Raw genomic sequence first — 22,228 nt, forward strand, 5'->3', positions numbered from 1 at the left:
GAAGCATCTTATGCTTATATTTACAGTGTGCAAAACTAGGAGGAAAAAGAAAGGCCATGCTCAACATCGAACACAATGAAAAAGTATTGCATTTCGGAAGGAGATTATTATCAAACCATGAGTGCTTTCAACGTTCCCAAAAATGACGGCACAGTTCCAGTGGAAGAATAGTCAATACTCTGAAATTTGGAACCTATTTTTCTGAAGCAAAATCTCAAAATATATTATGCTGCAATGGAGCAATGGTTCAGTTCTTTTCATTGCAATCTGAGGCCATCAAAAAATTACAATCTGTCCAGAAAATTCAGACGTAAGTGAATTTGAACGATCCCTCCAAGTACTTCAACATCAAGGTCATTCTTCTTCCTCTCCTTTTACAACATCAACACTTGCTTTGATTTCAGAAGACTCACTTACAAGTAACATAAGCTCCTTGAAAAAGAAGTCTAACTTATTGCAGTCAAAATCTTCGATTGCCGATGATACTGTCGCTTTTGATCTTTGATGAGATTGTTTATTTTCTTGTTGTAGTTGAAAGTGATACATTCTCAGAGCATCGTCCGTGGAAATCTCTTGAACGGGCTTGTAAAGACTTTGAAACGTGCATCTGTCTTCAAGCTTCTTAACTAACTTTTCTTTGAATTGATCTGGGAGGTTTACAAATGCACTACGAAATAATGTAGGAAAAATAAGATACCAAAATTCTTCTGCAGAAAGAGATCAGTAAATACTATCACTTTTCACCTTGTGATGCCTCTAACAATTCCCCATTTGTAACCACTGCTTGCAGATTGCTTAAACCCAATGTTGAAGCCCTCTTGGGCAGAAGCTTCCTTTCCTGCAGATATACCATCTCGATAACCCATATAAACTTTTGTCAAGGGTTCCATATGATACATCCTCAAGTTTAAAGCCCTAAAAGTTTTACTATGAAGAGTTTTGGACAAAGGATATGCATATCATTTATAGATTGCAAGGATACTGTATAAAATTGATCATAACGCCTCTTCTGTTCTCTGTTTAAGTCAGCATCTGAGATTTCATTCAGAAGCCCATCATCACACCAAGAATCATCAGAAGCATGCTCTGGAACTAAAACTAACTCATTAGCATATTAAACTTTGTATTTGGTCAAAACAACCATGGCAGTATATCATACAACTTCCACAAAAGGCATCATGTAAATGCTACATAAACACCAAAGAGACCAAAATGTCATCTAATATATCCATAATATAGTCACTAATTTGAGGAAGAATGAAATTAAAATTTTAGTTTTGATGAAACTATACTCTGCACATGAATTGCTATGCATGCATCTAGGCCAATCAAATTCAATCGTCTCTGACTTTAAAGGAACAATTCATTCGAATGCAAAATCTCCACATGTGCATGCTGGCTCGATAGCAGAAATGAAAAAGAAACAGTAAAACAATATGATGCATGAGCAATTAAATTAATTTATTAATAAAATAAATTTAATTTGTTTAGAGATATTTTACATATGTAATAACATGAAAATATCTACTCAACGAGGAGAAAAAGAAAGAAAAAACACAACAAAAAAGAAATCATATTATTGAAAATTCCAAATCTTGATTGAATATCTTAAAGATTCATCTCTACAAAGATGAAAGATTATCAATCAAAAATATCATGAAGAGAGGAAGACTATTTCTCAAATCAAATCAGAAATGAAGAAGAAGATATCATATATTTGATTTGATGCGATTGTAATTTTTTAAATTTCTGTAATTTTCTTTTTATTCTTATACTTGAGCATATAAAAATGGGCTATAACATTGTAACGTATGAATAAAAAAAGGATCCATGAATCAAGTTTTTTTCCTTTCCCACCTTGTGAGGCATGCGGAGGTGCAAGGCTTCCATCCTAGGAGTGTTATCTTTGAGCCAATTGGATAGTTATACATTTGCTTATTATTTTTAGTTATTATCTTTCACTTTTCTCTTTCTATTCCTCCACTGTGAAAGTAATTTGTTGTTGCTCGCCCTACATGCCAACCAATATTGAACACTTCAAAATTAAATATACCATCACATAAGTCTAGATATAACCGCATTACCTCACAACAATGCTAAAAACTTTGCAAATATCTAGTATTGGTAACAAACCTCATAGCAAACTTTTTACCTTCATCCTCTTGTGATGATCTAAGCATGGCCTACAAATAAATCAAATCGTTCCAAAGAGAAACAGAAGAATAGAAATAGCAGGTGCCACCAATTCGACAAAGAAAACCTTTTTCATATAAAAATATGACCAAAAGTACCAAATTTATGAGGAAAAAAAAAGCTCACTGAGGGAAAGAACAAGGGTGATCTAGAAGTTGTCCGCTTGCGGAGGGAGGGCAGACATCAGAGTTAGAGCTTATCGGGAGAATCACATCAATCGGATCGATAAGCAGCAAAAACACAGTCCTAGATTAATCATGAGGACCAGATTGATGGCGGAAAAGAATCTTGTACTGCATCTTCTTTAGGGTTTTCGAACTAGAGAAGTGCGAGAAGGGAATTGGGGGCTAACCATGAAGTTCTGAACATGATATGGTCGATTGTAATGCATTAAATAAATTTGTGAGAGAGTAGGGAACTCTCTTCTTTCCTTAGAGAGAGAAGCTCTGGGTTTCTAAGGCGATAAGGACAACCCCATTGCCTTCTCCCTCCTTAATTCCACCTTCGATGCGACCCAACCACACCCTCCGCCACCCCCCCCCCCCCCCTACTGGCTTCACATCCCCTACTTGGCTCTCTCCTTGCATCCATTGTTGTTCCCCTCCCTAGGGTTTCATCATCTTCTTCTGTGGTGTCGATCCCTTCAGTTAGGGTTCCTGGAGTGATGCCAAGCCAGACCCCTAAGGTTTTCTCCTTTGGCAAGTACCAAGAAAAATGGGCCACTCCGTCGGGATCCTTCCAATGCCCCTCCGCCTTCCAAGAAGAGCCAATTGGATGGCCCTTTCACTGGAAAGAGCATCTCTTAGGCATTGATGTTAGTTGGTCCTTCATATGGGCCAGATGCAAGTTCACTGCTATCTTCTTCTTTGTTTAACCGGATCTATGATGCTTCTAAGGATTTCATCAAATTTGAGGAAAAAACTCCTCATGAATGGCAAAAATCTTGAATATCTAGTTTGATTAATCGTTTCCTCCGACTTCGACTTTGGATTTCCTGAAATATGTGGTTTCTCACTTATGGAAATGTTCTTTGGTGTCCCAAGTGATCAATTTGGCTAAAGGTTTTTTCTTGCTTTCAGTTTTTTTCTAAAGTGGAGGTTGTTTGCATCCTCACCGAGGGACCATGGACCATTCGAGGGGAGGTTTTGTATCTGATGCCCAAGAAAGCTAATTTCCAGCCTCTCACGGAGAGGATCTCATCTGTCCCTATCTAGGTGTAGTTCGTCAGTCTTCCTTTGGAGTACCGAGTACTGGAACAAAGAATGTGTTATTAATCTTGGTTCTTTCCTAGGTCATCCCCTAAAGAATGATGAATGTTCTTTCTCGTTTGAAAGGGGTCGATATGTAAGGTTAGTATAGAAATCGATCTTTCAAAACCCCATAAGCAGGGTGTCTGGCTGGGTCACCTAAAGAAAGGAATTTTCCAAACTGTTTCATATGAAAAGTTACCTTTGGTGTGTTTCAAGTATAGTTGTGTGGGTCATAAAGTGGATTTGCCCTCTAGTTTTGATGACTTCTTTGACTTCCTCCCTTGTTTTTCTGGACTCTTCTCACAAGGCCGACCCCCAAAAGGGTGTGGAGCAACTCCCTTCCGATTTAGATGGCTCTATTGCCCTAAGGGAGGTTGGGTCTTCTCACTTAGAGCTGGACCTCATTGGTCCATGGATTAAAGTTGAGAAGCGTTGCCCGATTGGTCATCGGCACAGCCAAGCCAACGCTGATCGAAATCGATCAGAATAGGGGGGTGGGGTGGTGCCATGTCGAGGAAGCAATCGAGGCCATTGGTTTCCTCTGCTCCTCGAGATATTGGCACACATAGTGGTCACATGCCCCCTACACTATAAGAAAAATAGTTATTAACCATGAACAAAAGTTGTCACTAAAAGAATTAGTGCAAAATGAGCCATCACTAGCTTCCGTCAGCATAGATCTCGTGGCTAAAAGTTTTAGTAACAAAAAAAGACACATTTGTCATTAAATTATAGTTTTTAGTGATAGTTTATATTTGTAACCAAAACATTAAATTCTATCACTAAAAATAAATAAATTGATAAATTAATATTTCTGGGACAACAATTGGTTATGAACACTTCTGTCACTAAAAGAATTGACTAACAATTTTAGTGACAATATAATTAACTCTTACTAATTAAATGAAAAATATAATAATAATTTAGTGATGGCTTGACCTGTCACTAAAATATAAAAAAAATTAGTGATAGATTATTTGAGTGTCACTATCCTGTCAATAATAATTTTATTAATTACCTATCAATTTTTAATAATTTCAAAATCATACCAAAACTTTTTAATAAATTCAAGATAAAATTATTGATATTTGAAACTTCACATTACAATATTTATTTTATCCAAAAATCAATATCAAAGTGAGACAATTATAAATTCCACATCATCTCGAAAAAAAATACATCAAGATATCTTTATATCTTCATTCTTGAACTCTCTTCTGTGTCATCTTGTGCATCTTGCGTGAAGTCACAATTGCACAATATATACAGACAAGTCACAATTGTTAGAGTTGCATAGTAGAGTTGAATAGTCCATCACTATTATCCCATGTTTGCAAATGCAAATGGTTAAGAAGGTGAGGAAACTGAAACTCTATTCTTCACACATTATTTCTTGTTATTAGACTATGGAGGTATATGCAAGTTTTCCTTTATGTCAACCTACTGCTGACATTACATACTTTTTATTTTCAGAGTTAAGAACTGTTGTATATGAAAATAAAAGCAATTTTATGGTTGATTTCATTGATAAAACATAAACATGTCAAGATTGTTAGCAGTCCATAACAAGTTTCTAGTATACCTCTTAGTGAAGTAAAGCAGCATGCAAGCTTAGATATATCAGTGTTGCCATGCATTGAAATAAAGTGATATAGAAACAGAAAATATCGAAGTCAAGTTCATCTTCCTAAGCAAGGGGAGGCCAGAAGTGCGTCGCCTGGGCGCTCGCCCGAGCCCAGGCGTCGGGCGCTTCGGCGACCGAACCAGCGTTTTAGGTCTGGTTCAATCTCCGGTGCTTTAGTTGGTCCAATCGAACCAACTAAAGCACCGATATCAGCCTTCCTCTCACGACTTCCCAACCCTAACCCCGCTCGCCGCTTCCACTCCCGCTGTCGCTGCCACTATCGTCGTTCGTTGCTCTCGCTGCCGCTGCCACTGTAGTCGCTCACCGCTCCCGCTCTCGCTCCCCGCTGCTCGCTGCTACCGCTGCCGCTGCCACTGCTCGCTGTTATTGCTACTGCTATCGTTGCCACTATCGTCGCTCGCCGCTCCTGCTCCCGGTGCCACTGTCGCGGCTCCCGCTACCTCTGCTCACTACTACTACTGCCGCTGCCATTATCGCCGCTCGCCGCTCCTACTCCCGCTACTCATTGCTACAGCTGTCGTTGCCACCGTCGCCGCTCCCGTTGCCATCGCTTGCCGCTACCGCTGTCGCTGCCACTGCCGTTTCTTGCTGCTACCGCTGCCGTTGCTCTCAGTCAGTAGCCTCAGTCTTCCTCTTACTCACACTCTTCTTACTTCAATAGTATATTGTTAACAATATATTAACAGTATACTACTAACTGTATACTAGTAACAGTATTTTTATTTATTAGATTAATAATATATTATTTTAATTTTAATACTATTAATTTTTATTTATTTAAAATTATTATTAAATTTTAAGATAAATAATATATTTTTATTTAAATAATTATATTATATATTCTTATATTTTAGTGTCTCGCTTCGGTCGAGCGTCTAGCACCTCGGACATTTTTTTACCTTGCACCTCGCGCCTTTTTAATCACTGCTTATAATAAAATTGCAAACTCTCTTTAATGCATCTCTAATTCCCAAAGCTTTGACAACAAGTTGACAACAACTTACAGCTAAACAATGAAAAACAACACCAAGTTTATATACCATTTATGCCCTCCATTCCAGCTCTGACAATAGGCCGAGCACTTGAGTAGCTGCCGAAGGACCAAAAACTCTATCTACAAAACATAAATAAATGTTACACAATGGCACTTCCCGTGATTCACCATCCAAATTCGAGCAATCAACAATCCAAATCAACATAATTAATCAAATTAAAGCCCCACGCCCCCACAATCCAAACCCTAATTGAGATTTCCCAAGAGGATCCGCCACGATGAACCTCACGAGAAACATAGAAGAAAAGGCGTAATCCAAATAGAACCGAGAATCCACGCAGAACAAATACAACCCTGAGCAATTAAACAGAAATCGAGACGAGCTCCATAGCAAAAGAAACAAGAGCATATCAATGCGTCGCAATAGGAACGGGGTAGGAGAAAGGAGTGGAGGCAAACCTGGGGGCAGGGCCCAACGACGGGATCGATCGCCTGAGGAGCAAAGGTAGGGGTTTTCGACGAGCGGGACAACTGGGTGGGACGAGCGAAGCTCCTTCTCTCGATCTCGTCTTCCTCGCCCGCTCCTATTTCGCTGTTGGTGGCGACGCACGGAGTTGAGGGGATCATTAAATCGCACCTACAGGGAGAAAGTTTGGGGTCCGGATTTTCCTAGAAATAAATTTAGGGGCAAAATTTTATATATATATATATATATATCCCCCACCAAAATAAACAAGTCATTGTGGTTAATCTTCTTTAGCTAATTATCATTTCACTAACTGTTATTTAAAAGACATTAGTAACATTTACAATCTCATTTTGGTTATATGAATATTAGATTTAAATTATTTTCAACTCAATTAGTTACATTTACTATATTTAGTCATGAGTTTATTATATTGATCCCTTAGGATTCTAGTTGAATATATATATTTATTACAAGATATATTGCTGCCATTCGCTAATTATCATTGTGGTTGACGGACAATTATCATTCGCTAATTATCATTGTGGTTGACGGACAATACGTTTTATCTTAATTAGTTAATATTAACTATTTTTAGTCATGGATATATATTTATTTTAATTTGAGATAAATAAAATTTTTTTCGATAACCATAGTTGAAAGGCATTAATACCCTTTTAAAATTTTGATTTTAACCATAGAAAAATCATAAATTTTTTGGCAATACTTTTCCACCTTCGAATACAACTATACTCTATAAAGCGGTGCTTAATGCTTTATTGTGAACCCGGACCCGATTTTGACCGTCAAAATCGGGTCGGTTTTGGATTCTCAATGTCTCAATTCGTGCCCGTTATTCGAACCTTGTTTGGAATGAAAGAATTGTGCAAGAGAACGGCAGCGGCTGCAACCCCACCCGGATCCGACGGCTCCGGAGGCCACTCCCCGAATCCGATATCAACCGCGTCACTAAGCATGAGACGCCCTCGCCATATCACCCCCGGAGGCAGGGAGAGAGAGAGGGTGGAAATGGTGGATTCTTACTTGGCTCTTCGGTCCCGGCCGTCACTGCTCCTCGACCTCCTCGTTCTACTCTGCTTCTCTCTGTCCGTGGCGACGGCGTCGGATCCGGACGTGACGGTGACCGTCGGAGGGATCAGCGACGCGGAGGGGGCTCGGGTCGGCGCCGAGATTGAGCAGCTTGCCCGCTTCGCCGTCGACGAAGACAACAAGAAGCATGTCCTTGTTTGATCTCTTCTTCGCCTTTTCGCCCCTGTTGCGGTTATTGGATCGGCTTCGAACTCCTTTTCGTTCTGTCGCTGGATTCTCTACGTCATCTTTAAGGTGATTGTATGAATTCCAATGTTGTATATCTTCTCCCTTTATAGTTTTATTTTTTGAGACATATGGTCTTACATATATCTTTGATGCTTATCTGCTTTTTTGTTTTCGTTCGATTTGCTTACTGTATTGAGTAATCGCTAACCCTAGATCATGTAGTTGGTGATCCCGCTGATCTTTCTGTGCGTGGTGCTTAAATGTTGTGTCTTTTGTGGCGAAGAATGCCCTGTTGGAGTTCGCGCGCGTGGGCAAGGCGAGGGAGCAGGTGGTTGTGGGGACTCTTCACCACTTGACCATCGAGGTCATCGACGCCGGGAAGAAGAAGATATACGAGGCCAAGGTGTGGATCAAGCCATGGCTCAACTTCAAGGAGCTGCAGGAGTTCAGGCATGCCGGCGACTCCTAAGGATCCTGGCCTCGAGTGAGGCAATGTCACGCCATGAGACCGCAGTCTACTTGCTGTTAGGCTTCTTTTTATTCTATGTATGAGGTAATATTAGGGTCTGAGACGATTAATTATTTGCAAGTAAGCATTTTTTTCCTGTGTATTTTGAATTCCTCGTTAAGTTTTTGAATGAATGACGGATGTGTTGTGCAGAAATCTATATACCATCAACTTTCTGTTCATTTTGAAGTCTTGACAAGATTAAGGATAGAGTGTTGTAAAAGGAGGGATATTGGAAGAGGGAGAGACAAACAAAGAAATAGGGTTGGAATGGATTGATTTAGTGGGGATAAGACAGAAGAAAAGTGACCAATGCCTTACTGAAAAAGAATTACTTGTCAATCTTACTGATGTTATGATGGCAGAGCATGGATCCCTGGGCATATGAATAGGGAAACTAATCCATTGCCATATTACATAAAATGCACTGGACATACTACGGTGTTCTGCTAAGCTTCCAAGTGAGACTTTTGTACTTTGCTTCACATTTCCTCTTGTTTCTCAGAATAATTAATGATGATGTCAATTGTGAGAATGATAACTAGAACTAGATTTTGTACAATGACCTGAACTTGTTACAAAAATGGACCATTTGATGAGATATATTGGAGTTGGGTTCCTGGTTCAGCTGACTAATGAGATTGTTTTTCTTTATCAGAATTTTGTTTTTACGAATCCCTCAGAAGTTCGTTACTGCCTACAGGTTCATCAAATTTTTTGTGAACAAATTTGATGCTAGGTATGCTGACAAATGCTTTTTTAGATTTTGAAAACCTTTGCTCAAGTTCTAGCATAGCTATCAGCAATTCATGGAGCTTCTTAAGTTTAAAATTTATCGTCTTGAAATTGTCTTATTGAATATGATATTGATATTCTATCAAATTGTTAAGTTTGCAAGTTGCATTATTTTTGTTACAAAGTCTAGCAGACATTATAGGGCCCAAAGGTATGTGTTCTGATCCAAATTACTTGAACTGAAAAGAGAATTGACAAATTAATCAGAACCTGATTTTTCCATGAGTTGTCATAATATAGAAACTTGAAACTGTTATGGTCATCATAAGAGTAGATATCAATTAGCAAGCACCACTGGAGTATGACCAGAAAATCCATCAAGTATCAAATCTCTGATTCTAGGGATCTCTCTTTCAAAATGCAATATCTCATGATCTTTCAGCTGCTCCTACCTCTCAAAATGTCTCATACATGATTGAAGATTAATGCAAGACCGCTTATGGACTGCCTTTCAGAGTATTTCGATCCTAATCTATCTGTAGATGCTTTTAACAAAGGGTAAGGTCAAAGGTTGGCTAGTAGTGAAGATCTAGAAAGCAGAATGAAATTGTTATAATATTTAAATTAAACTTGTGACTTCTAGGACATATATCCTGATGCTTATCAGTCCTAAGATTAACATCATATGCTGTTTAGATTTGAGAAACGGTTTTACGAATGAAAATACGTGTAGATTTTTTTGTGACCATCAAAAAGTTTGAGAAAAATAAATTTGGTGTAGTGAAGTAAATTGGCAACATATGTCTGGTCCACTGAAGGGGGTAGGACCAGATAGCAGACTAGTCACAGCATACCAAAGGGAAATGATAACAGAACTAAATTATTTAGAGGTTAAAGAAGGAAGTGAAAGGAGAGTTAATTAGAGGAACTCGAAGCTGCATTCAATTGGTTCAGAATCAGTTGAAAACTTGATTGAAAACTATGCATTCTGTAGAGACCCTAAAGATAAGAATTCCATCCTATCTTTTGACCTTACTCCCAGCTGAAAATTGGAGATTTGCTTACCCAACTCAATTTATATCTTAAAAATCATCTGATGGGTCTCAGAACTTCAAGTGATGATGGTGTACTAGACTCATTTGTCATATTTTGAGGGTTGGAAACATTATCTATAATTAATTTAGTCATGAAGACTTTGTTAGATCACCGTAAGGTCCTGGGGTCAAAACTCTTTTTCACCACTTAACCTTTACAAAAGGAATTGTAAAGGAATGATGTAGTAAGATCTATAAAAGATTAAAAAAAAAACATGCAAGATCTCTCAACGACAATAAGAGGATTCTGATAGTAGCTTACCATGTCCCTCTCATGAAGTCCTGCAATAGCAATGTCTCTAGGAGTAAAGATATGATGTTTATCTTGTGTTGTCTCAAACAGATTTTGACCGTAAAGAGGCTGCAGTTTTGCATGTTTCATGCTGTCTTTTTTTTAACATTTGATTGACAACAGTAGAACATTTCTTGGAGTTCCTCTGATGTCCATGCCCGAGTAGATTGATGACAACAGAAGATGCCAACCAATACATGGGATTGAACCCTTGATCTTCTGAACTGCATCCTTATGCTGTAAAGAGAGATGGTGGCGACCTTTGTACTTCTTTTTACTTCACAATTTATGTTATTTATTTAAGTAGGTCATGTTTATGGTGCTAAAAGAGCTGTTAAAAGAGTTGGGACTTTCAAGATAATATGAAGCAGATGTGGCAGAATCATTTAGATTCCATGTGGTTGTATGATTTCTGCCACTTGGAACTGATATATATGTTGGACAAGGATGTTTGGTTGTATATAATTTACCTCGTGGCTCAAAGTAAATTTGGACATGCTTGAACTCTGCTCCATTTGCATGTTTTTAGAGCAGTGGATGGAAAACAAAGGATTTCTCAGCATCATTTGACCCTGTGGATTCTTTCAAAGATCTATGGACTTGCATTTGAGAGCAAATCAAGTTACTTATTCAATCTGAAAAGAATATATCTCTCATTAGTCATATTTCTTGTGTCTGGTGAGACTCTTGTCAGGGAAGAACCTTTTGCGACCCTGTCGGGTTCATTGACTCTCCTGTAACCATCGATCATGTTTCTTATATCAGGTTGACGTTATTTGGACAACTGACATCGATATATGGTCAGGCTGTATCACAAGAAATGTGGAAGAACCTCTCCAGATTGAATGCTATATCACTAACATGTCAATCCACCTGATGGTTTTGCAGGGAGAAATGATGAGCACATACTCACAAATGAAATCACATGATGTTTATTAGGGTGTAACGATACGCCCCGCTTGTCTTGCCATTTAGTACATATAATGTGTCTGTGATCAACAGTGCATTACCACAATGCTACAACTAACTCCTTTCGGAGGAAAAATAAGACACCAAACAACTGCACATGATTGTGTACCATCCGGAGTCAACAGCTCCCCAAGTGCTTCCACATGATAGTAGTAGCCACCGGAGCTGTCAAAAACTGCGGAGGGGCTAAAAACTTGATCTTCGTTGGTCTTCCTGAGTTCATAACCTTGGTAATATGACAGTAAGAAAGGCTCATGAGGAACCTTTACTTTTCCATGTCTTTCGCTTGCTTCTTTTCGCAAACACAACCTCCGGGCTCGATAGAAGCTGCTGAAGGAGGCAGTCACTCATTATTGGTTTTGGATCATTCTCCGAACCTGGCTGTAATTTTATCTGCAGGCAACTTTGTTGATTCAGATCACTAAACACAGAAAACACCATCTTGCAGTTGATTGCCACGTTCAGATTATGCAGAAATTACTGTTAACAACATCCTCCAGGGATTATTTCTTTACTAAACATACCAAGGAAGAAGAAACACTGTACTATTTTCAATAGAAAGACGCAGCAAGAGGAAATAGAAAACACATCTTACACTGATCAAAATCTATAAGTAGTTTCCTATTGTTTTTATCTGAAAGGCCCTACATAAATTGTTTCTAGCTCATTTGCTTGTGGAGGCACTACATACATTGACCTTCCCAGAGTCCAAATTAGGGGGAGCCGATTGCACTGGATCACCCTTCTTTGCCTATCTGCCTTCAAAGCCTATGACCAATTTATCATTATCGGTATCTACTAAAATAAGAAAGGACCATTCACCTCTCAAACAATAAAAGAAGAAACAGGTTATAATAGTGAGAAAAGTTGCCCATTGGAACTGAACCTATTCTCAATTGAGATTTCAACCCTAATTGGGGAAAAATAATTTTAGAATTGTGTGATTGCTGGATATGCATCTGCTAGTGGACACTTATCAAATTCTATGGATGTGAACAATAAATATAATAGCACGATCCGCTTTGATTATTTGTATTGTAAGGATGTGCTTTTTATTTGTCTTCCTTAATAAGACGCAAAAGAGTTCAGACCCAATTATTGAGTCCATATGTATGAGCACTAAAAGAAATTATTGATAATTTGTTTTATGTTTGTGTAAAATCATTTCCTATGCAGTCCACAAAAAAATGGATTTAGCATAAAATAGTTGAGAGTCGTTTGCGGCATCAACATTTATCAAAATACTAATAAAGGGCATAAATGCATATTTATGAAAAATTCCACTGCATATTCATGAATAAAATATAATGAAGATCATAACCTCATAGTTCTGAAGCAAAGATGCAATCAGTGTTGAAATTCCAAGAGTTGCAAATTTCTCGCCAATGCATGCTCGTGTCCCATATCCAAAAGGAAGAAAAGCTGCCTTTCTCTTTGGTTCACTAAGGAAAGCACTTTTCTCGAAGTCTTCATATTTCTTGTGTGTTCCTGGAGATGTGACAGAAGACAACTTCAATCAGTGATTGTAAATAATAATAAGCAGCTAAGAGAGTAGGAACAAACAGTGAAATTGAAATACAAGAAGCTCATTTCTATATATAACAAGGTTGATGCAAGTGAAAATTGCATTAAACCAGACAAAACAAATACAACAGTAAAATGGTATGAATTACTCAAATGCATGAGACAGGACAAGGAGACTAAATATATCAGAATAAATAAAATAAGACCATGAAGCAAAACAAGTAATCTTGTTATTTGCATAAATGCCTTGCTCTTGATAAAATCAGCCAACCATAATGGCTAGAAGCAGTGGTTTTGATGCTTTTGTATGTTATTCTTGTGAGTTTTGGTAAAGAAGAACCTGTATAACCCTTACAATACTAGAATCTAGAAATGAGTCATGATGCAAATTTCATGCCCAAAGAATACCAGTTAAGACAGGCACATGAGACTTCAATCTTTGCATTATTTAGCTTTGCCTCTTGGTTCCATAAACGCATGGATCTTCATCTGGTTTTCAACATAGGTTCCTTCTCTTTCAATTGTATAAGCAATCACATGAATGGAGGATTATTTTATGCTCGTTTCCACTTTTAAACAAGAATTATCATGTCGGCATAAGCAAATGTGTGCCATGTTGGAAGATATCATCACATATGTTGAGTTATGGCAATGGTATCGGTGATGCAAATTCTTGAAGTTACCCTACACCTAAACTATTAGTCTGGTGGTAATGTACTAGACTCACTCAAGTTCTATTGAGGGTTTGAACCTCAACCTTAAAAAAATAAAGACCAACTCTACTCTATACCCTAATTTACAAACTTCCCTCCCATCAAGGTACCTACCATAAATGTCGAGCATGTCGAAGGACATGAAGATCGATATTGCAGAAACAAAATGAAAACCTTTAGTCCAAATACCAATTCTTGAATTGAGCAGCCACAAAACACCTGAATTCCTAAAGTAAAACATGTGTTCTTTGTAAAAGAAATCCTTTAGTACTAATGTTTTAAACGAGTGTCCATCAAGATTCATTTTATATCATTCTATGGTTTCAAAGGTGCTAATTTACTTCATCCATCATGCTTTCTTTTAGTAGTAATGAACTTGATATATTTACAACTTCATTAAAATAACATGTGAGAGGCATCTACAATTATATTATTTTCATTACTTGACAATTATGTATATCTCTTCTATCAGGGAATTCTGCAGTTCAAAGAGGAGAATAGGCCTCCAAAAATGATAGGAAGACAACTACTGAATTAACCTAAAATCAACCATCAATTCATATTTGGTTCTAGATGGACAACAAGGCCTTGTTTTAACACCAAAAATAGAAAAGTAAATAAAAAACACAATGACATAGTATTGCTCAATATGGGGTGCCTAAGTGCTATTAAAAAAGAATATTAGGTCAATTTAACTTGCATATACAGTAAAAATCACATGAGAGCATTTTTCACAATCAACATAACTGAACTGAACTTGCAAATCACAAACCTTCATCCAAAAACAGCCAATGAAACAAAGCCAATGACATTCACTAATTATTTTATGACTATGTTGAGATATTCTACCTTAAGCATTATACAAAGTTTTGATAATATTAATTACATCTGCATGGTCAATTAATGTTCTCAACCTAAGGTACACTTTGACTGAAGAGACATGTTAGCTTCATGCAACCATAAACAAGTTGAAGCTACAGTTCAGGTTACTAGACAACATTAATGCTACACCCAGATTTCATTTTCCATTTGTCTTGCATCGTCAATTATATGGACTCCAATAACAAAAATGATTTTTAGTGAGCAACAAGATTTTGTGCACTTTGTATATGCCAACTCTCATGTAAATTTGGTAATGATATGTCAAAAGACTAACAGAACACCAGATTAGCCTAATCAGGCATAATGCCACAAAATCCCTTGTAAAACTTACAACTTAGCTACATAGGTCTGTTCCAGTCATCAAGCTCTGTTAAGCCCTTCCCATAGTTCTTATTTCCATCAGATTAAAATATAAGCTCAGAATAAAAGGTAAAGCCAAAAAATAGTAAAGATGAGAATATGTTACATATTAATTCAAAGAAGTATTGAGAGGATAAATATTAAATTATAACACTCAACAGAATATTTAGATTAGATGAGTGATTGATTCAATTGATTTGACCAAGTTTGGATAGGTGAAAATTATTAAAAAATCATCATGAAAACTTTAAACAAATCGTCATAGTACAGAAATTTAGTTTTCCGGGAGTAGAAATCTAATTGCACTAACATTCATTTGTTCAATTAATTTCACTAGAATGGGCCTTAAAATGTTTGTGCACAAGATATTAGGCTACCAGGATACTAGGATTAAACTACACTGTGTATTAAACATAGTAAACTTGTTTTACTGCTACACATGGGAAAAGAAAAAGTTAAGCACAAAGAGATGCAAGAAAGTTCACAAGGAGCATAAAAGAAATCCAATTATGCTATGGCAGCAGTACCTATATGGTCTGTGGCCTCCGACAAGAAGCGCAATGGATTAAAACGACCGGCATCCTTGCCCCAGATATAGCTATCCATCTGCACCAACTGTAAAGGAACAACCATAATTGCTCCTGCTGGTACATTTATGCCAGAACAAAGATAAATATCTGCAATTCAGAATTAAAAGACATTAAAAAATTTCCAATAAAGATGAGAAATTAATGCAACATTCTTTTCAAGATTAGCATGTCAAGAATTTAAGTCAGCCATATTCTTTAACTGCATTGTTTTGCTATCACAAAAAGAAATCTCCAATTAAACAGCCTGATTAACAATCACATTCAAGCAACCATGTGACATCAACTGAGTACAACTGTGTAAAGCACACATGGAATGCTGATTGAATAGGTTGAAAATAAAAACTTAAGTATCTTGTCAGAGAAGACATAAAGATTCTAGGTTTCTATAATTGTAGTATCAACTATGACAAACCATGATAAGTAGAATTAATTTTTTGAATACCATGGATCAAGGTAACAAACTGACATGATAATTCACTTGATACATCAAAGTGTTAAAAAGCTTTGTCAACAACTACCGCTGAATCTTAAAGGATTCACAGTAGTCCTGGTCCAATTACATAAGCTACTCTTTTCCAAACACATGATCAACTTCCCGACCCAAGCTTCCAAGATGCCTGAAATGGAAGTAAGTCATTCTCAAAAAAGGGGAAGTTATCATGGGTTCCATCCAGTGGGAAAGCATTTCCATCATAAACCCTACAGGACAGAAAATTACTTTATTCAATCATTATTATATACCTTATCCAAGTTCTAAACTCCTTGGAAACTCAAGATTAGTCCATAAAAGTCTGACCTGTTACTATTAATAAGAAATATTATGCCTAGCACATTAGTGACATGAAAAAACTTATTTGGACAATATAAATATTTATGACAATATCATATTTCAGTTAACATTGCTCAATATATAGTAAAGATTTTAATTTTGAATAATACCACCTGTACCGGACGGTACCATTGATTGGGGCTGCTTCGGCCCCGTTACCACCCTAAATCGGTTGATGACGGTCGATTTCAACCGTCGCCGCCCGCTACCGGGTGGTATTAGCCGAGGGAGAAGAAAGAAGAGGGAGAAGAAAAAGGAGAACCTAGAGATCCGACGCCGCTCTTTCTCGACGATCCTGATCCATCGCCGCCCTCCCTCGCCGGATGTCGCAGATGAGATGTCGCCTCCTCCTCGCCCGAGCGGTACACCTCGGTGTACCGCTCAATACTCTCGTATTGTATCGAGCTACGTTCGAAACTTTGGTACGGTACAAAGTTACATCCTTGATATATACCATTCTTTGTAAGAAGCAAACTATAAACAAAAAAGTTACGATCTTCAACTAACAGTTGTAGAGAAGAAGCTAAAACCTAAGTCATCCATGAATGTCTTAAAATGAGAAACACGTTACCATGTAACCATTGAATAATCAAATATCTGATCATAAATTTCAAAAGAAGTTCCTGTTTATAAATCACATGTTGTAAAGTTAATAACCAATTTTATAAATCACATGGTGTAAAGTTGCACCATGTAACCTAAGTCATCCAAATCACTAAGCTCTCATTCTTAATCCAAATTAGGAAACATAGTGTAAAGTTAAAAACCAAGCTTCTAAATCACATGGTGATCATCATGTCAACTAAATCAGATATCTCCAGTTGACTGTCCCCATAAATTGATTTTCTAACCATAATTCTCAGAGATAGCAAGCAATCAATTAGTACAACGATGGTTCATACTTCATAGTCAAATGAATATTTCAGAAAGTTTGATTAAATTGAAAAAAATTAGACTTGGAAGGGTTCATTACCATGTTCAAGAGAGCATCTTTGAAGCAAAGGTCCAGCTGGCAATAACCGAGCTGATTCGTAGACTGTAGCCATAAGTAAATTCATCTTTTGTACATCATCAGAGTCCAACTTGCAGGTTTTCTCCTGAACTGCAATGATCTCTGCATATAACTGTGGCAGAGAAGATAGATAAGAGATCATATATAGTTAGCCGAGCATTTCTAGAATACATGTTCAGTGATTAAAATTATTTTGCTCTAGAATGTTCATTAGTTTTAGCTTTCAAATTCAGCTCCTCAACCTAAGAAGGATGGAATACACAAAAATTTGTTTCACATATTGCTTTATCAAGTTACTAGAGTTCTGCATCAAAAGGTCCTTTGGCTGAGACCAAATTTATGGTCTAGCCCGATCATACAAAGTTGACAATTCATTAGCAGTTAGCACCACCAACCTTCAACAATGAAGATTGTCATTTTCAATCACTTTGAGAGTAAAACAAGATCATATGAAGAAACACCAACAGATAACAAATCTGAAATATGCATATAATTAAAGTAAGATCTACCTTCTGCTGCAATTCAGGATGTAAAGCAAGCCTTGTCAGAATGCTACTAATCAAGCTAGAAGTAGCTAGACATCCATGAAACATCAGGCCCAATATGTTCCCACATAGTTCTTCTTTGGAATTGAGATACTCTGCCATCTCTTCCTGGAGGAGAACACCTGAAGGCATATTATCAAGCAGAACAGAATCATTGAACCTGGCTTCATCTTCAATATCCTTGTTATCTTTGTAAGAACTGTGACCAATTTTGCTTAACAAGTCATATTTTTCCACACAATGCTGAATAATGTCTTCGGTTAAGTGTTTTAACCTCTTGCACATGTGCTTGTACTTCCAGTATTCTCTACTCCAGAAAGGAGGGATTGTATAAGAGGCCCAGAAGCAACCATCTTTAGAAATTGTTATAAGGAGCTTCTCATAAATGCTAGCTTTAGGCCAATCCAAAAATGCATCTCCAAAGAGTGTGCTCCCAAGGATGTAAAATGCCAACTGTTGAGAAACCGATCCACAATCAAGGGTACCTTTAGCCATTATAGTGTCAACTCTGCCCATGGCACATTCAACAATCTCAGAAGGAATAATATTTGCTCTCACAGCTATTCTCCCGTTCATGTATTCTGCTAAAGATTCTCTTCTCTTTTGTACCTGGAACCAGTGAAAAAATAACATATGAAGTAAAAAAAAAGAGGCTCTCCACAGTTTAGTGATCAAGACAAGAATAATTATAATCTTTAACAAAGAGCAAACAAATAAAGTTTCCATTCATAAGACTAGTCAACAATACCATATAAGTAAATATATGAGATGTCTTCTCATAGTCTATGTACAAATGAAATGGACTATGTAAAATATTGTAGAACAACTTCTCAGAAACAGATTTTGCTAAAAGATAACACAATCGGAAGCAAGTATCAGGAAAAGGAAAAGGTATATGAACCAAAACGGTCAGTCGATATCTGGGTGCTTACCTCAAAGTCACAAGTGAAGCTAGCATTTGGAAAGAGTAGAAAATGTGATAAAATGGTGAAATTTGTATCAAATACTATGCTCTTTAATTAGAAATACCTTCTCAAAGGATGAAACAAACAGGCTTGATCTACCAAAAGCCAAATGAAATGCCCGTCCAGTCAATGGCAATTTATCCTCTGCCTTTATAAGCACCTCTTTAATGAGCATAGTATCTTTGACAGAGACAAGAAGCTGAGTCGGGCTCAACCAAAGTCTGACAATTGGTCCATATTTCTCATGCAACTCAGCAAGATAGCCTGCAACACAGCAAGCTCAGACATGCATATAAATAAGAAAATTACTTAAATTAATTCAAGTAGTTGTACTCTCATAACCGCATTTATCCAAGTTATTTAAACAATGATTAGATGGGTTCCCAAAACTAGACTTGGTACTTAAGTTAGTCAGGTTGTTTAATTTAATTTATTTCCAGATAATAGTAAAAACTGCAGAAGATTAGGATTGGTTGTAGGAATTATGATCAGAATCCACTAAGATCAATCGAATCAAATCATGGGACTTCCAGATGGATCAGAGAGTTCAGCTGGCCTTCAAATCCCCAAGGGATATCTGGACAGTCAATATCACAAACCATGAAAAGAAAAAGAAACCATTATATCAAACAATTATTGCCTTCATATAGAAAAAATGTTTCCATTTTTTATCTTTGTGATTACGAAATTAAAAGGTTATCATCAAAGAAACTACACATAAACTAAACTGCTCATAAGTCAAAACACTGATCCTAATCATGTTGTTGATTCTGTTGAGCTCAGAAAAGTTGATATTGAGAACGATGGGATGATGTCATAACTCAGAAAAAAAAACACAGAAATTAAAATAGACAAATCAAGCTTGGAAATCAACTAAGATCGAGCAGCCATGCTAGTTGAATTTTAAGCTCACAGTGAGACTGATGCAATATAATCACGATTGAAGATATAGTTCGATATCAATAGAGTTCCTCTTAAATAGAGTTTTGAGTCTATAATTTAGCATCATCTCAAGTCATTCCAATTTATCTATCTCCCTTTTAGAATATTCTGGCCCTTTTATTATATACCGAAAGAGCAACATTATATGATCAGGATTGACTCACAGACACAGAGATACCCAACCAAAAATAAAAGGAAAAAGGTTGCTATATCACCTTATCACATTTAGGTTTCATGACATGAGAAACATAAGTTGTTCTAATCACTACACAACCAAATTCAATCAGTTGTCTGCAAAATGTAATCTTTTTATTAAGCATGAATAAAAGGGTAACCAAATTCCCTAAAGAAAAACATGATAATAACAACTTAGAGTTAATAAATCCAAGATAGTAAAACTAACCAAAAAATAATAATCTATAAGAAAATTAGCAAAAAACAATCATTACAAGCTGAATGACAAAGCAAAATCTTTCCAATAAATCAAGACCGCCATAGGATCCAAAATTTCAGCTACAAGACAAAAGCATCTCGAAAGAACAAAAACAAGATTCGATAAAGCATCGGCGCCCACCGGTGAGACTCCCCAGGGAACCACACCCGGGGATCAGCTTGGAACGGGCGAGGAAGGGGTTGGAGGGCGGACCGGGGATCCGGCTGCCCTGGACCCATAGCCGCACCAGCCTAGCGAGCCTGCGGCAGAGGAGGGAGGTGACGGAGATGAGGCATATCCAGAGGAGGGTGTTGGTGGCCCTGGAGGCGTAGTCCCGAAGAAAGCGGCTGGGGCAGGAGGCCGCGCCGGGATGGGGCGGCGACGGCTGCCGGAGGACGAGCCCGATCAGCGTGTACGGAAGAGCAGCGTCGCAGGATTCCATGCTCCACCGGTCCGCCTAATTGCGTGGATAAATCCCGCCGGTGTTACAGAAGCAGATGCGCACCCGGTAGCGTTCGAGAGAGAGCACGAATGAGGAGGAGAGATCGGAAGCTGATGGATTTCTGTGCCTGTGGCTTTTGACTTCAGTGCCAGCAAGAGTTGACTTGTCGTGAGACGTGGCGTTTGAGACTTGGTTTGGGCTCCACATTTGGATGGGTCTTGGACCAAATTGCTTTTTTATTGGGCATATCCTTATCTTGCGACAACTACCCGCTCTTACTACCTTCCTAGTAATTGGCAAGTGGTGACCACGTGGATATCTGTAAAGACATCATTAGATCGGGTAAGTTAGCTAACTGGGAAGGAATAAAGCTCCGATGAGTGTCTTTAAGGGATTTTTTGTTATTATTGCTACTTGGTTTGAGCTTACCTTTTTTCTACCTGCCTTGTGATTAGTGGATTGCCACCTAGCAGACCTTTTGGGATAGGCTTAAGGTAGGAGTTATCGACAAAAGGTCGCTGCTTTTGTTAAGCTACCTGTATTGACTCGTACCCGATCTGAGTACCTGCTTTCGATTGGTGGATAGCCGCATGGTCCACCTGCTGCGGATGTCGTCTCGAAAGAAGTAAACTTGAGGAGAAAAGCTTTATTTTTTTTGCTTTTAATTAAGTGTCCCTTCAAAAATTTGAATGGATGTATAACTATGAAAGATATTAAAGTATTTAATAAACAATAGATGATGATTATATTTTAAATATATATTGATTCGAGTATTGTTTAAAAATATTATGTTTTAAAAGTTTATTGAATATTATGTGATAAATTTATTTTATTTTTAATATTTTAATATTTATTTAAAGATAAATATATATTTTTTTATTTAAATTAAAAAAATACATAAATTAAATAAATAAATGAATGTATGTAATCTTGCCAAAAATTTTGTATGACCTAGATATATAATAAATAAATATATAATCATATAAATATATATATATATAATAATTTTTAAAAATAAAAAACAATAAATATATAATCTCATAGGATATTTTACTAAAGCCTTATCTCAATGACTTAAATCAACTATTTTAACGAGCAAATAATTATTTTATATTTAATACAATCATATTGAAAATAAATAATAGTAAGATTCTTATACGAGATAGATAGCCTTGAAGAACAACCCCACATGAGGCTTTCCTATCAACACTCCTATTTGAATGGGATAGATAAATCTATCTCAACACAGACAGACATACACAAAGTGGCCACCATCAAATTTAAGAGATCTCTAATTCAATTCCATAAGTTTGTACTCGACAGAGACCGTCCGTTCTGGCGGAGCCCACGTCGTTCGGCCATCTGAGGCCGTCCGATTCCCTGCAGTGTGTCTGAGGGTGCCGACGCAGGTCTCTTTCGCATAGGAACATTGACGCACCAAGCTTTGAAACGATAACAGTGTCTCCTGCCTCGGCGAAGACACCGAGTCTTCCTCATTTACCCAGGATCTATAAATGGGTCGGGCGGAGGCGAAGGACGCGTTACCTTCCCCTAAATCCTCTTCGGT

General features: G+C 37.4%; 1 protein-coding gene and 2 long non-coding RNA genes across 4 annotated transcripts; 1 reads left to right on the forward strand and 2 right to left on the reverse strand.

Annotated features, from left to right (window-relative positions):
* Positions 1 to 235: 235 nt before the first annotated feature.
* Positions 236 to 6,710, reverse strand: LOC135593278 (uncharacterized). Its single transcript, XR_010479486.1, has 4 exons — positions 6,542 to 6,710; positions 6,129 to 6,202; positions 745 to 1,086; positions 236 to 667 (listed from the first exon to the last, which is right to left on the reverse strand). It is a non-coding gene; the product is annotated as an uncharacterized LOC135593278 (long non-coding RNA).
* Positions 6,711 to 7,553: 843 nt separating this feature from the next.
* LOC135593279 (uncharacterized) lies at positions 7,554 to 10,967 on the forward strand. 2 transcript variants are annotated; one of them, XR_010479488.1, is made up of 3 exons: positions 7,554 to 7,892; positions 8,110 to 8,379; positions 8,488 to 10,967. It is a non-coding gene; the product is annotated as an uncharacterized LOC135593279 (long non-coding RNA). The 2 variants fall into 2 exon arrangements; XR_010479487.1 differs by lacking the exon at positions 8,488 to 10,967 and having other exon boundaries at positions 8,110 to 8,437.
* A 394-nt stretch (positions 10,968 to 11,361) lies between these two features.
* Positions 11,362 to 20,801, reverse strand: LOC135593280 (cytochrome P450 72A397-like). The gene is made up of 7 exons (XM_065083182.1): positions 20,361 to 20,801; positions 18,909 to 19,108; positions 17,844 to 18,488; positions 17,296 to 17,446; positions 15,431 to 15,580; positions 12,746 to 12,912; positions 11,362 to 11,817 (listed from the first exon to the last, which is right to left on the reverse strand). The coding sequence occupies exons 1-7, from the start codon at positions 20,659 to 20,661 to the stop codon at positions 11,677 to 11,679; spliced, it is 1,755 nt and encodes a 584-aa protein (XP_064939254.1). The 5' UTR covers positions 20,662 to 20,801; the 3' UTR covers positions 11,362 to 11,676.
* Positions 20,802 to 22,228: the final 1,427 nt, after the last annotated feature.

Source organism: Musa acuminata, chromosome BXJ1-9 (assembly GCF_036884655.1).
Source record: "Musa acuminata AAA Group cultivar baxijiao chromosome BXJ1-9, Cavendish_Baxijiao_AAA, whole genome shotgun sequence".
In the NCBI taxonomy this organism is placed as follows: domain Eukaryota; kingdom Viridiplantae; phylum Streptophyta; class Magnoliopsida; order Zingiberales; family Musaceae; genus Musa; species Musa acuminata.

Excerpts from the sequence above, each read along its gene's own strand:
- LOC135593280 (XM_065083182.1), bottom strand. The coding sequence starts at position 20,661 with ATGGAATCCTGCGACGCTGCTCTTCCGTACACGCTGATCGGGCTCGTC. Across the intron at positions 19,109-20,360 it reads TTCCCTGGGGAGTCTCACCG|GCTATCTTGCTGAGTTGCAT; the intron begins GTGGGCGCCGAT and ends GCTGTGTTGCAG. Across the intron at positions 12,913-15,430 it reads GGAGGCCACAGACCATATAG|GAACACACAAGAAATATGAA; the intron begins GTACTGCTGCCA and ends TCACATCTCCAG.